The sequence below is a fragment of the Crinia signifera genome, chromosome 3 (genome assembly GCF_055691185.1).
Source record: "Crinia signifera chromosome 3, ASM5569118v1, whole genome shotgun sequence".
NCBI classification, from domain to species: domain Eukaryota; kingdom Metazoa; phylum Chordata; class Amphibia; order Anura; family Myobatrachidae; genus Crinia; species Crinia signifera.
In genome coordinates, this window is record NC_139219.1 from 124,053,207 (window position 1) to 124,066,248 (window position 13,042).

General features: G+C 40.7%; 1 protein-coding gene across 1 annotated transcript in view; it reads left to right on the top strand.

The window, feature by feature from the left end:
* RPS6KA2 (ribosomal protein S6 kinase A2) overlaps positions 1 to 13,042 on the top strand; it is a 178,964-nt gene that overhangs the window by 65,886 nt on the left and 100,036 nt on the right. Inside the window, exons 4-8 of the mRNA XM_083176465.1 lie at positions 3,192 to 3,272; positions 3,640 to 3,719; positions 5,341 to 5,447; positions 8,354 to 8,391; positions 8,558 to 8,700. Of these exons, the coding sequence (XP_083032591.1) occupies positions 3,192 to 3,272; positions 3,640 to 3,719; positions 5,341 to 5,447; positions 8,354 to 8,391; positions 8,558 to 8,700 (449 nt within the window). The remainder of the gene's footprint in view (positions 1 to 3,191; positions 3,273 to 3,639; positions 3,720 to 5,340; positions 5,448 to 8,353; positions 8,392 to 8,557; positions 8,701 to 13,042) is intronic.

Consider the following 13,042-nt stretch of genomic DNA (forward strand, 5'->3'; position numbering starts at 1 on the left):
GGGGAATGGAGAATTTAAGCTACGGGGAGAGATTAAGCAATTTGGGACTATTTACATAGGAAAAGAGACGTTTAAGGGGGGACATGCTCAACATGTACAAGTATATCAAGGGCCAATATAAGAAACTGTCACACACCCTCTTTTCTACTAGAAAGGAATCTAGGACACGAGGGCATGAGTATAGATTAGAAGAAAAAAGATTTCATTCAGCTAGTAGAAAGAATTTCTTTAGGGTCAGAGCAGTCAAACTCTGGCACTCTCTTCCCAGAGAGGTGGTAACGGCTGGCTCATTAAATGCGTTCAAGGCAAAGTTGGACAAGCATTTACTGGATAAAAACATCCATGGGTACAAATAAGAAATATAATCTGTCTGTAAAATATCAGAACCTACCAAATCAGCAATGGATATCTATACCAGGTTGAACTAGATGGACGCAAGTCTCTTTTTTCAGCCTTACCTACTATGTAACTATGTAACTATGTAACTATGTAAGCCCCGTCCATAAAAAAAATACAATATAAAATTAAATTTTGATTTTCTTTATTTTTTGTGTGTGTACTGCACCCCAATAGTTAACTCCAGGGCTATTTTTCTGCAGGCTCAAGCAGGAACTGTGGCCCTTATTCTAGTTCACTCTTTCTGACAAAATATTTCTTAGATGGACAAAACCATGTGCACTGCAGGTGAGGCAGGTGTTACTTGTGCAGAGATAATTAGATTTGGGTGGGGTTTTACACCTGCCTCACCTGCAGTGCACATGGTTTTGTCCATCTAAGAAATATTTTGTCAGAAAGAATGAACTAGAATAAGGGCCACAGTTCCTGCTGGAGCCTGCAGAAAAATAGCCCTGGTTAACACCATAAGTTATGTGTGTGTTATTGTTCTGCATCCACGCAGCATTATACAAGCTGTGCATTAAAAATAAATTAAATAAAGTAAAAAAAATCTAAATCTATTTTTCTCTTCTTTATTTATTGTTTGTGTGTACTGCACACATAGTATACTGTCAGAAGTTCCGTGTGTGATTGTTCAGCTTTCACGCAGTATTATACTAGCTGTGCATTAAAAATACATTTATTAAAGTAAAAAAATCAAAATCAATTTTTCTCTTCTTTATTAATTGTTTGTGTGTACTGCACCCATAGTATACTGTCAGAAATTCTGCGTGTGATTGTTCGGGCTTCACGCATCATTATACAAGCTGCTCATTAAAAATAAATTAAGATATTAAACTTTAATAATCAAAATCTATTTTCCTCTTCTTTATTCTTTGTGTGTATTGCACCCATAGTATACTGTCAGAAGTTCTGTGTATGATTGTTTGGCCTCCACGCAGCATTATACAAGTTGCGAATTAAAAAAAGAGAAAACATTTTTGCTCTACTTTATTGTTTGTGTGTACTGCACTTCAATTTACCATTCTGATACTGTCAGAAGTTCCATGTGTTAATAACCAGCCAGCTTGCTGCAGACCTTGGCCTAAATTGAATGAAAACAACATTGTGACCTGTAAAGTGGTCAACATTGTCTGGAAAGGGCTGAAAATTATTGTTATTGAAGTTAATATTACTCTAGGGACAAAAAAACACAAAAATTACGCGATTTGGGTGTTTTTTTACCATTTTTGAAAAAAATCTAAAGCTTTTCACCGCTGTTTGACAAAGCTAAATCCAAATCCCAGCAACTAATTCAAATCTTTGGCCCGGCTCTCATCTCTATTGTAAATCAAACTTTCATGTCATGTATGATATGCTATTTTGAAAATGTTGACTGAAAATTAAGAATTTCTAAATAAGGTATAAACGTAGGTATAAACACACCAACAAAGTTAAGCAATCCAAATATACAAAAGAAACAAAACCAGCAACATACCTGTAATGGGGGCAGTGTTCCCTCTAAGCTGTGAGCATGTGCGTGCGCACACAACTCGCCGAGCACGTGCACAGACATTACAACAGAGCGCACAGTAATTTTAGTGTAGTCATTTTTTTTTAAGCTATTTTTTGGCGGCCCCAGATACTGTGTATAACAATATGGCTCAGCTGGCCTGGCTGTCAGTCAGCCTGTAAGCCTGCCCTTGGTTGCCAGGATCTGCCAGGGTTGGCTTTCCTGCACATCTGATCTTTATACCGTTATGTGACGCACACAAATTTCAATTTCTTTCCAAAGTTGCACAACCTATATTTTTTGCTGAACACAGCCTTCATAAAATTAGAGGGAACATTGAATGGGGGCCTGACTGTTGGAAGAACAAGTGAGAAACTGATGAAAAATTATCATGGACACCTGTGAATGGCCAACTGAAGTTACCTCCATCCTTGGGTTGGGGGTAGGAACACTCATGCACACTCACACACACACTAGGCTGCTTGTAACTTGTAGCCCTACAAAGCCATTAAACAGGTTACTCTGTCACTAGGAAAACAGTAAATTGTGGTAGAAAAAGGGTGGCTTTTTAAAATAAGGCTGTTTGTATAGTTATATCCCTGGTGGATGGTGTGGAAGCTGGCAAACCCCTTCACACCAGAGACCTAAAAGGTGAACCAGTGAGGGTACCAGCAAATGTTAGGCAATACTGGTGGCATGGTCTAATGCCAACTTTACTTGCACCCAAACTGATTAAATGGGTTATGGGTAGCTAAAGGCTAAACCTTTATGGCCTTATGATTTACTAAATAAAGGGTACCCCACTGGAGCCTTCTCCATCAACCAACCATGGTGGGAACAAGAGGTATTGTCTTCTGTGCTGGTAGTTCCCCACTGGATTCAACATCACACCACCGCTAGGCCTTGACATCATTATAGATGCAATCTTCACCTGGGCAGTGGAGGACCAGTGCGAGTTTCTTTTCAGAGTCCTCTGCTAGTACCAGGACATTAGCACCGCATCTTCCTTTTAGACCTTTTTGGCTGCCAGCAAAGCAAATGTTATGTTTTGTTGAGAAAATTTTATGCCTGCAGCTTTGATGAAACACACATTCAATTCTACATTTTGTAAGGTCCTCACTGTGATTTTTTTTTTTCATAATAATAAAAACAAATATTTAAATACCTTTTATAGTAAATACAATTTAAATATCTTGTATGTTTTTATAAGATGTGAAATAACAATACAGCTTTACACACATTAGTGTTTACACAATGACAGCTTTTTTTTTAAAAGGAATCTTTTCTGTTTTTGATAATGTAGTTAATGACCGTGTGAGATCGAAGATGGAAAGAGATATCTTGGCAGAGGTCAACCATCCTTTCATAGTCAAACTTCATTATGGTAAATAAAAAATGTAATGTGTGTTATAAATTTTTGTCATACTGGGGCATGTGTCATACTGTGGCATGTGTCATACTGTGGCATGTGTCATACTGTGGTTTATGTCTTGTGAAAGCTCTTTGACAGCTTGAGACTTGGCTAAAACATGATATCATCTGGTATGACAGTCTATTGAGTAGCCCTCTCTAAGATTTCATATAAAGCATTTAATACAAAGGAAACACATTGTACTAGTTAATGTCATTTCAGTAGACCTGAGAATGAAATTTGCAGCACTTAAAAAGAAAACAGCAGTTATTAGTTTGATACATACTGTATTTACGTGTTACAGGAACTTACATATATATTTTATCTTTCCTATCTACAGCATTTCAAACAGAAGGAAAGCTGTATTTAATATTAACGTTTCTGCGAGGTGGAGATCTATTTAGTAGACTCTCTAAAGAGGTACTGTATTTATTCAGTTTAGAAACAAAAATGTGGAAAATTGTGGAAATGCAATTTGGGAAAATCAGTCAACATTTATACTACAAATCTCTCTAAATAAAAAAAAAAAAACTACCATGAATATTAAGTAGAAAATATATCTAGTTTAACATCTATACATACTGTAGCTGTGTCCAACAGACAGGACAATGTAAGAATATCACTATACTGTACTTCTTTATTTTTAAAGTGGCTTTGCTTTGGTACGCCAGGGAAGATCTGCCAAACTGGGAGAAATGGTTCACAATATTGTTAACTGTAATTGTGATATTTTTGGCTAGTTCATTTCACCTCAATTCAACCTACAATCTTGTCATGGGCGAAAGGGGTTTATTAATAATATTATAATGTGTTTTTAAAAGGTTATGTTTATATATATATATATATATATATATATATATATTTATTAATTAGAGATGAGCAGGTTTAGGGTCTAGAGAATGGTACCCCGAACTTACTTGATCCGAGGCACCATTTCCGGATCCAGAGCGAGACTGAACGTCATCATCCTGCTTTCGTATACTCACTAGACCCTGACCCTAAATAAGTCCTGGTGATCAGCGCTATTTTCAATCTAACATGTCCGTGCTGTGTGCTGCGGAAGGTGGTGGGAGAACGTGGAGCTTGCATAGAGGGCTGTGGAGGGCAGCAGGGGACAGCTATGGGGGACCTACTGTGGTGGATTACTGTGGGGGACCTACTAGAGGGACCTACTATGGGGGATTACTATTGGAGACCACTAAGGGGGGTGCGGTGGGGGACTACTAAGGGGCCCCTTGATTTATAAAAAATATATTAAATATAAAAAAAAGTTGTTTTCTTTTTACTGCAGGGGTGCTGCCAAGTGTGCTGAATAATTCCAGGGGTACTGCCATGTGTGCTGTATAATTTCATGGGTGCTGCCATGTGTGCCGTGTAATTTCAGGGGAGCTGCCGAGTGTGTTGTATAATTCCAGGAGTGTTGTCATGTGTCATGTATAATCCAGGAATTCCTTTCATGTGGGCTGTATAATTCCAGGGGTGCCACCATATGTGCTGTATAATTTCAGGGGTGCTTCCATGTGTCATATATATTTCCAGGGGTGCCGCCATGTTTGCTGTATAATTCCAGGGGTGCCGCCATGTGTCATATATATTTCCAGGGGTGTCGCCATGTTTGCTGTATAATTCAAGGGGTGCCGCCATGTGTGATGCAAAATTCCTAGGGTGCCGCTTTGAGTTTCGTATAATTCCAAGCTTGCTGCCAAGCGGGCCTAAAAATTCCAGGGGTGCTGTATAATTCCAGGGGTGCTACCCCGTGTCCAGTAGGAGCTCATGGGTGCTACCCAGTGTGCCATATAGGTGCCTTTTTTTTACTGCAGGGGTGCTAATAATTGAGCAATATGTATGCACTATATAAGAAACTGTTAATAAATAATAAAAAATTGTGCAGTTTAATTCCAGGGGTGCTGTTAAGTGTGCTGTATCAGTCCAGGGGTGCTGCTAAGTGTGCAGTTTCAGTCCAGTGTTTGTGCAGTGTTTTATATAAAAAAACCTGTGTCCATTTAATTTTATTCAGTAATCCTGTCTTTATGCCCAATAGGTTATGTTTACAGAAGAGGATGTCAAATTTTATCTAGCTGAATTAGCATTGGCATTAGATCATCTCCACAGTCTCGGCATTATTTATAGAGATCTAAAACCTGAAAAGTAAGTTCTGCTTATATTGCAGCATATACACATAGTTTTCAAACAATGGGGTGATTCAGGTTGGTTTGCAAAGCACATTTGGTTTGCTAGTGGACAAAACCATGTGCACTGCAGGTGGGGCTAATGTAACATGTGCAGAGAGAGTTAGATTTGGGTGGGGTGTGTACTTCAAACTGAAATCTATGTTGCACTGTAAAAATAAAGCAGCCAGTATTTACCCTGCACAGAAACAAAATAACTCACCCAAATCTAACTCTCTCTATACAATACATTTGCCACACCTGCAGTGCATATGGTTTTGGCCTTTGCAGGGGAAGCTTGGCCGTCTTTAACAAGGACCTCCATCAGTTGAACATGCAGGTCGAGGAAGAGGGGCATTAACAATGCACTGGAGCATGCATCATTAACAATATTGAGTGTGCACGCTGGACGACATTGTGAACAATATCGCTCATAAAGCTCTGTGTATGGGGCTTTACTGGATGTACTGTACACTAATACAACAAAAGCAGGTTACAGTGACTATTACAATGTTGTTAGATATCATGAAACCAAGCACTTCCCTCTATGGAAAGGAATTATTTATTAAATAATATAAAGCACATATTTTTATTTAAAAATGCTTAAGGAGCCTAGTTACCATTAAATATTTTAGAGATGGACTCTGAAAACAGACAATTTTAGTGGGTACACACAAATATTAAGGATCCCCCAGATCCTTACAGTACTGTGGAGGGATTGTAGCAAATAAATCTTCCATTTTTATATGCAGATGGAGCCCCCATACATTTGTTTTTGGTGTGTGTGCTGTCTGCAGGGGGCGTGAGCCATAGCTTTATGCTATAACACTGCTTCCTGCAGGGGGCGTGAGCCATAGCTTTATGCTATAACACTGCTTCCTGCAGGGGGCGTGAGCCATAGCTTTATGCTATAACACTGCTTCCTGCAGGGGGCGTGAGCCATAGCTTTATGCTATAACACTGCTTCCTGCTGTTCACCAAGATGGACTCTTATCTTAGCCCACCTCCAGCAACAGGTTTTCAGTACATTTGCATTAAATATTAATTTTCACATTGCAAAGTTGACCATATTAAACAATACTTTTCTATAAATCATTTAATTAGCACCTTCTATAAAATGTCAAAAGCTGATTGGTTGATACAGGTAACTTATCTACTTTTTCTATTTAAAACTACTGATACATCTTCCCCAAGCATTCTAATGGTACAGCCTGTATGCACTATTCTGCCCTGCAGAGACAACTTAACAATGTATGTGTAGCATGACATTTTAATTTTGTTTTCTATAAAATTTCTATGTTGTGGAAAGTGAACTTTACCACCACCACCAAATTCATATGTCTCCCCTGCCCCTTGCACCATCTGTCAGTGCTACCTTTGTGAGCCTAGTGGTTGCCAACTTAGAAACAATATAGTGTGACAAGGAATCACATACACTGGATATAGATGAAGTCTGGGTCTTTATTTTGAAGCAGGAAAACAGCACCCATGTCAAGAGCTTGGCAACCAAAGTGACAGCATTGCAGGGTTTTCCACAGATTTCACAATAAGGGTACACTCCAAAGCATCTAATGTAATATTACATTACTGGCCTATCAACCAGCTGCTTTTTAGCATTGGGAGCAATGACCTCCTGTCCTGGACAAACATTTAACAAGAAGCCACAGGTGCTGCTAATCAGCGAACCTAGATCACGTCAGTATAGGAAACTTGAACTGGATCTAATTTTCCTGTTGCTGCTCTAAAACCTGGACTGGATCTTCCATTACCCTTATGTGTAAATATTCTGTCCCTGCCACAATAGATATAATTTGAAAAATAGTATTGAATGGGTAAAGACATTGGACACATACAAAGCATCAAGTGTTGCTGATAGAATTATAGAATCATATTACAACTTTAAATTCACAGTAATAAATATGCTTTTATTTCACTTTTAGAAAATATGTCTATAGTTCTGGCTTAAGAAAAGAGTACATTTGATTGTATATTAGGAAGTGCAAAATGAGACAGAGCAAGTCGCTGTTTAACGTTTTTTTCTACACATTTGCTATACATTAAGCTCAGATTGGATAGGTGACTATCTGAATTACTGCCTATTTATATATTTCGTCTAGAGCTTCTAGTGTTATATTATAATAATAATAATAATAAGAAGAATAATAAGAATAATAATAAGAAGAATAATAATAATACCCATTTATCTTTATATGTACATAATGGTGTCTGTTTTTTTAATGTTGTACTTTAATAGTTGTGAATGTTACTGAAATCACTTTGATATTGACATACTGTATAGGGGCATGTTCATTTAGACACCCAAGATTTATACATGACCACGTAAAAAGCATAAAGAAAATCATTGGGTTACCCCATGCGTTTTATGTTTAGGGTGCATTTTAACACAGACAGATACAGGACCTAATTGTAAACTCAGCTGATTGGATATGCCAGGGCCATCTTAACGTGTGGGCTTACTGTGCAGTTGCCCTAGGGCATCACAATTCTAGGGGCCTTCCAGCAGGGGTTTGCTGGTGCCTACAGAGTTTTTTATAAGGCTAATAGAGATTGATGCCTGTCTGCATTGGCTGTGAATTACACAAAATCAGATGTCCTGGAAAAATTCTCTACCGCCCAGCAGCCAAACAGTTATTGGCTGTAAGCATGCAAATTGCTGGATGGCTGACAATGCAGGAAGTTACGATTTTTTTTTAACTTAAGTAGGGCCCCAGTGCATTGCTTTGCCTAGGGCCCTCAGTGCTGCAGAGATGGCCCTGGTATATGCCCCATATTGTATCTTAACTACCAACCATTATTCTGAGATTCATAGTACATGATTAATTATATTATATTATATTACTAAAGTTTCCTTTTGTATTATTTCAGTATTCTTTTAGATGACGAAGGACACATCAAAGTCACAGGTAGAAAATGACTTAATTCTTTCTGTAAATGCTACAGTATTACAACTACATATTGCACTAAAAAGATTCTCTGTTGTCGTCGTTCCCCCCCTCCTCCCTCCCTCCCCCCCTCCCCCCCTCTCCCTCCTCTCCCTCCTCTCCCTCCTCTCCCTCTCTCTCAATACAGATTTTGGGTTGAGCAAAGAATCTATAGACAATGACAAAAGAGCATATTCATTTTGTGGAACAATAGAATATATGGCCCCGGAAGTTGTTAGTCGGAAGGGACACACACAGAGTGCTGACTGGTGGGCATTTGGCGTTCTCATGGTAATTTCACTTCCATGTAGATAACATTTGCACTAATGCATAATGCTAACCAAAATGTTTTCAAACTACTTTAGCTGTGATTTTTGTCCACTCCCTTGCTAAACATTTCCTGTAACTGCTCCCACTGGGATATTTCCAGGGACCTAAATCTTACCTCCAAGGGCTTGTAGCAAGACTACTGCTTAACCCCTCACAATCATAGTCCATAGTCCAGTATTGCATTGGGATCAAAAGCAAATGTAAATCTGTCAATCTTTAGTACTCAAGAGAGTCAATTGTAAATATATGTAGAATTATCCCATCTGGATTAGGAATTCCTTTCAAATGGTTTACAAATCTGAGCAGATCACTTAAAGCTTCACTACTAACTAGAACACTTTGTACAAAGGTTCCCTCCCACTTTGTTGCTGCTGTTGTATTACAGAGCAAGGAAAGGCCAATGGAAATTACCCTGGGGTTCAGATTTTGGGGAGTTGTATCTTGCTACAGTATTTTACTTACTGTAATGTATAATGCCAATAGTCACCTTTTCTATAATTTGACATATTGCCCGGAAGCTGATGGATACTGTAGCAAGGAGTAAATAAATACATGTTATTATACTGTACATTACTTTCTCCCACACCTTCATTGCCTGACATACAGTACACTTTTAACAACTCAGATAACAAACCCTTCATCTTCATTGTTCTGATGTACAGTATGCCCATTCTGCAGCTAACATCAAATTGTAATTGTATTTAATAAACAAATAACATGAGTACATGTCTCATATGATGTAATAATAACAATTATAACTTATTTATACAGCCCTTTTCTCTATTAGGTGTCAATGCACTTTTTATAAATCATGAATATAATACACATAATTAGATTTGTAAAAAAAAAAGCCTTATGTTTGGTGAGAAGAAATTATGTCACTTTTATTTGTAGAACAGGCCTGTAAATACTTGTGTATCTAAATCCATACGCATATCAATGCTTGCTACTATTTGGACACTGGGGCACATATCTTGAATCCAGTGAAATCATTGTGTATATCACAATAATTGTATTTATATCCTCATCCCGATTCCCTAACCCAGTGGTTCCCAACATATGTATGGTGGTGTTGCTAGTCCAGGACTAATTCAAAATATGGTCAAAGTCAAAATCAGTGCTGGTGGCTGCCAATCATAAACTATGTTGACAAACAAGCAAATCTTGTCCCTCCCCACATATTTACACCTATGTATGACAAATGAAAACAATTTATTTTAATTAACTTTTTTTTAAAAAACATTTTTCAAAAATAAACTTTTTGCCTAGGGGGTGACGTGAAAATTCTGACACTGCTGTGATGCAAAAAAATTTAGGAACCATTGCCCTATCCCTAATGCTTTAACCCTAAGGGCAGACTGGATGGGCCCTGTGGTTCTATTATGCCATCAAAATTTGGGAAGATGAGGTTTAATATTGGGACCAGAATATTGCATTTTTGGGACCAGAAACATGCGTGCAATCTATAAATTAAATAGAAAAAATCGAAGGGAATTGTTAATGGATAAGAATTTGGGGGTTCTCATCGACAGTAGACTCAATTGCAGTGCTGCGGTTAATAAGATATTAGCATGCATAAAAAGGGGCATATAGGTAAGAGAAGACAGTGTAATCATGCCACTGTTTAAATCATTGTTATGGCTTCATCTGATATATGCTGGAACATGCTGTACAGTTCTGGGCACCAGACTATACAAAATATATTTTGGAACTTGAAAAGGTTCAAAGAGCAACATAATTGATTAAGGGCTGCGAGTCAATGGGTTATGAGAAAAGGCTAGTCAAGTTCGGTATGGCTACATTAGAAAAGAGGCATCTAAGAGGGGATATGAAATATAGGTACTCTTTACTTAGTACGGCGCCCGTCGCGGTCATCGCGGGCATCGCATGCACTAAATAAACGCATGCGACGCGATGCCCGCGATGGCCGCGATTTGCCATAGGGACCAATGTTAAATATCAAAATTGACTTCAATTTCATGATCAATGCCTCAATGGATGCGATTTTGCCATAGGAAACCATGTTAAATGGGCCACATAGGCACCCTGAAGTGTTAAATGGCCCCCACAATTTTTAACGCCACCCCACGATCAACGTGAACCCGAAGCGTAGCGAGCGCAGCGAGCCCGCGAGGGGCGGCGGTACGCGTCCTACGACCTTTTCATACCCCTACTATCCACGTCAGCGTGGAGTTTAGAATAGAATAGTGTGGCGAGCGCAGCGAGCCACCGAGCCCGAAGCGTGGCGAGCGCAGCGAGCCCCGCGAGGGGACGCGGATACCTGTGAAGCCCGCGAACGGACGCGTTTACCTGTGAAGGTATCCGCGTCCCCTCGCGGGGCTCGCTGCGCTCGCCACACTATTCTATTCTCAACTCCACGCCGACGTGGATAGTAGGGGTATGAAAAGGTCGTAGGACGCGTACCGCCGCCCCTCGGTATTTAACACTTCAGGGTGCCTATTTTCCCTTTGTGACACATTTAACATGGTTTCCTATGGGAAAATCGCGTCCATTGAGGCATTTGGGCATTTAACATTGGTCCCTATGGCAAATCGCGGTCATCGCGGCCATCGCGTCGCATGCGTTTATTTAGTGCACGCGATGCGATGGACGCGATTTTTTTTTGAACGCGATGCCCGCGATCATAAACGCGGGCGCCGTTCTAAGTAAAGAGTACCGAAATATATATATATATATATATACACATAAAAGATCAAAACAATGAACTTTCAGGTGATCTATTTATCATGACAACTGTACACAGGACACATGGCTAACTCCTAAGGTTGGAGGAGAACCTTACCCCCTAAGGTTCTTCCAGCGAAGGAAAAGGGGTTGTTTTATAGTAATTCCAGTTAATAAATGTAATACTCTGCCAGAGATAGTTGTGATTGCAGACTCAATTGATACATTTGGGATTGAATACGTTTTTAGCAGAAAAAAAAAATAGGTTCATATCCATTGAAAAAATTGGAGACACTCACCGGATTTGCTTGCAGCTTTTTTAGTAGTACATACCACCTCAATCAATCAGTGCATGACAGTAGGTTCATATCCATTAATCAGAATGAACTAAAATGTATCAGTACTAACGGTACTGCTTTCCTAGCACGGCGGCCACAATCTAGATTGTATGTGTGGGGCTGATATCAAGCATCTCATGCATCTTATGTGTTTGTGCAGCATAAGATGCATGAGATGATGCAATTGACGCGATCGACGAGATTTTTACATTGGAATCAATGTAAAAAGCCCCCAAAACCCCAATTTTAATTGCTAACCCCCCTCATGGGTGAAATGCCCCCCCCCCACATTGTTAACGCCACCCCACTATTGACGCCAACCCGAAGCGTGGCGAGTGCAGCGAGCCCGCGAGGGGCAGCGGTACGCGTCCTCCGACCTTTTCATACCCGCACTATCCACGTCGGCGTGGAATTGATTTTATATAGTGTGGCGAGCGCAGCGAGCGCAGCGAGCCCCGCGAGGGGACGCAGAATACATGTAAAGTAGTCCGTGTCCGCTCGCCACAGTTCGGGCTCTATTGACGCCAACCCGAAGCGTGGTGAGCGGCGGCGGTACGCCTCCTCCGACCTTTTCATACCCGCACTATCCACGTCGGCGTGGAGTTGATTTTATATAGTGTGGCGAGCGCGCAGCGAGCCACCGAGCCCGAAGCATGGCGAGCGGACGCAGAATACATGTAAAGTAGTCCGCGTCCGCTCGCCACGCTTCGGGCTCGGTGGCTCGCTGCGCTCGCCACACTATATAAAATCATCTCCACGCCGACGTGGATAGTGGGGGTATGAAACGGTCGGAGGCCGCGTACCTCCGCCCCTCGCTGCGCTCGCCACGCTTCGGGTTATCGTTGATAGTGCTGGTGGCATTAACAATGGTGGTACTTGTGTATTATAGCGGCACCCATCGCATCGCATACCATAAGGCATGCGATGGTACACGATATCGCCATACAATGCGATGCGATTAAAAATTGTATAAGCACCCTAATGGGTGCTTACAATGTGACATGCACCCCCACGCCACCCCCCACTATAAACGTGAACCCGAAGCGTGGTGAGCGCAGCGGTACGCGTCCTCCGACCTTTTCATACCCCCACTATCCACGTCGGCGTGGAGTTGAGAATAGAAAGTGAATAGAAACCGAGCCCGAAGCGTGGCGAGCCCCTGTGAAGGTATCGGCGTCCCCTCGCGGGCTTCACAGGTATACGCGTCCGCTCGCCACGCTTCGGGCTCGGTGGCTCGCTGCGCTCGCCACACTTTCTATTCTCAACTCCACGCCGACGTG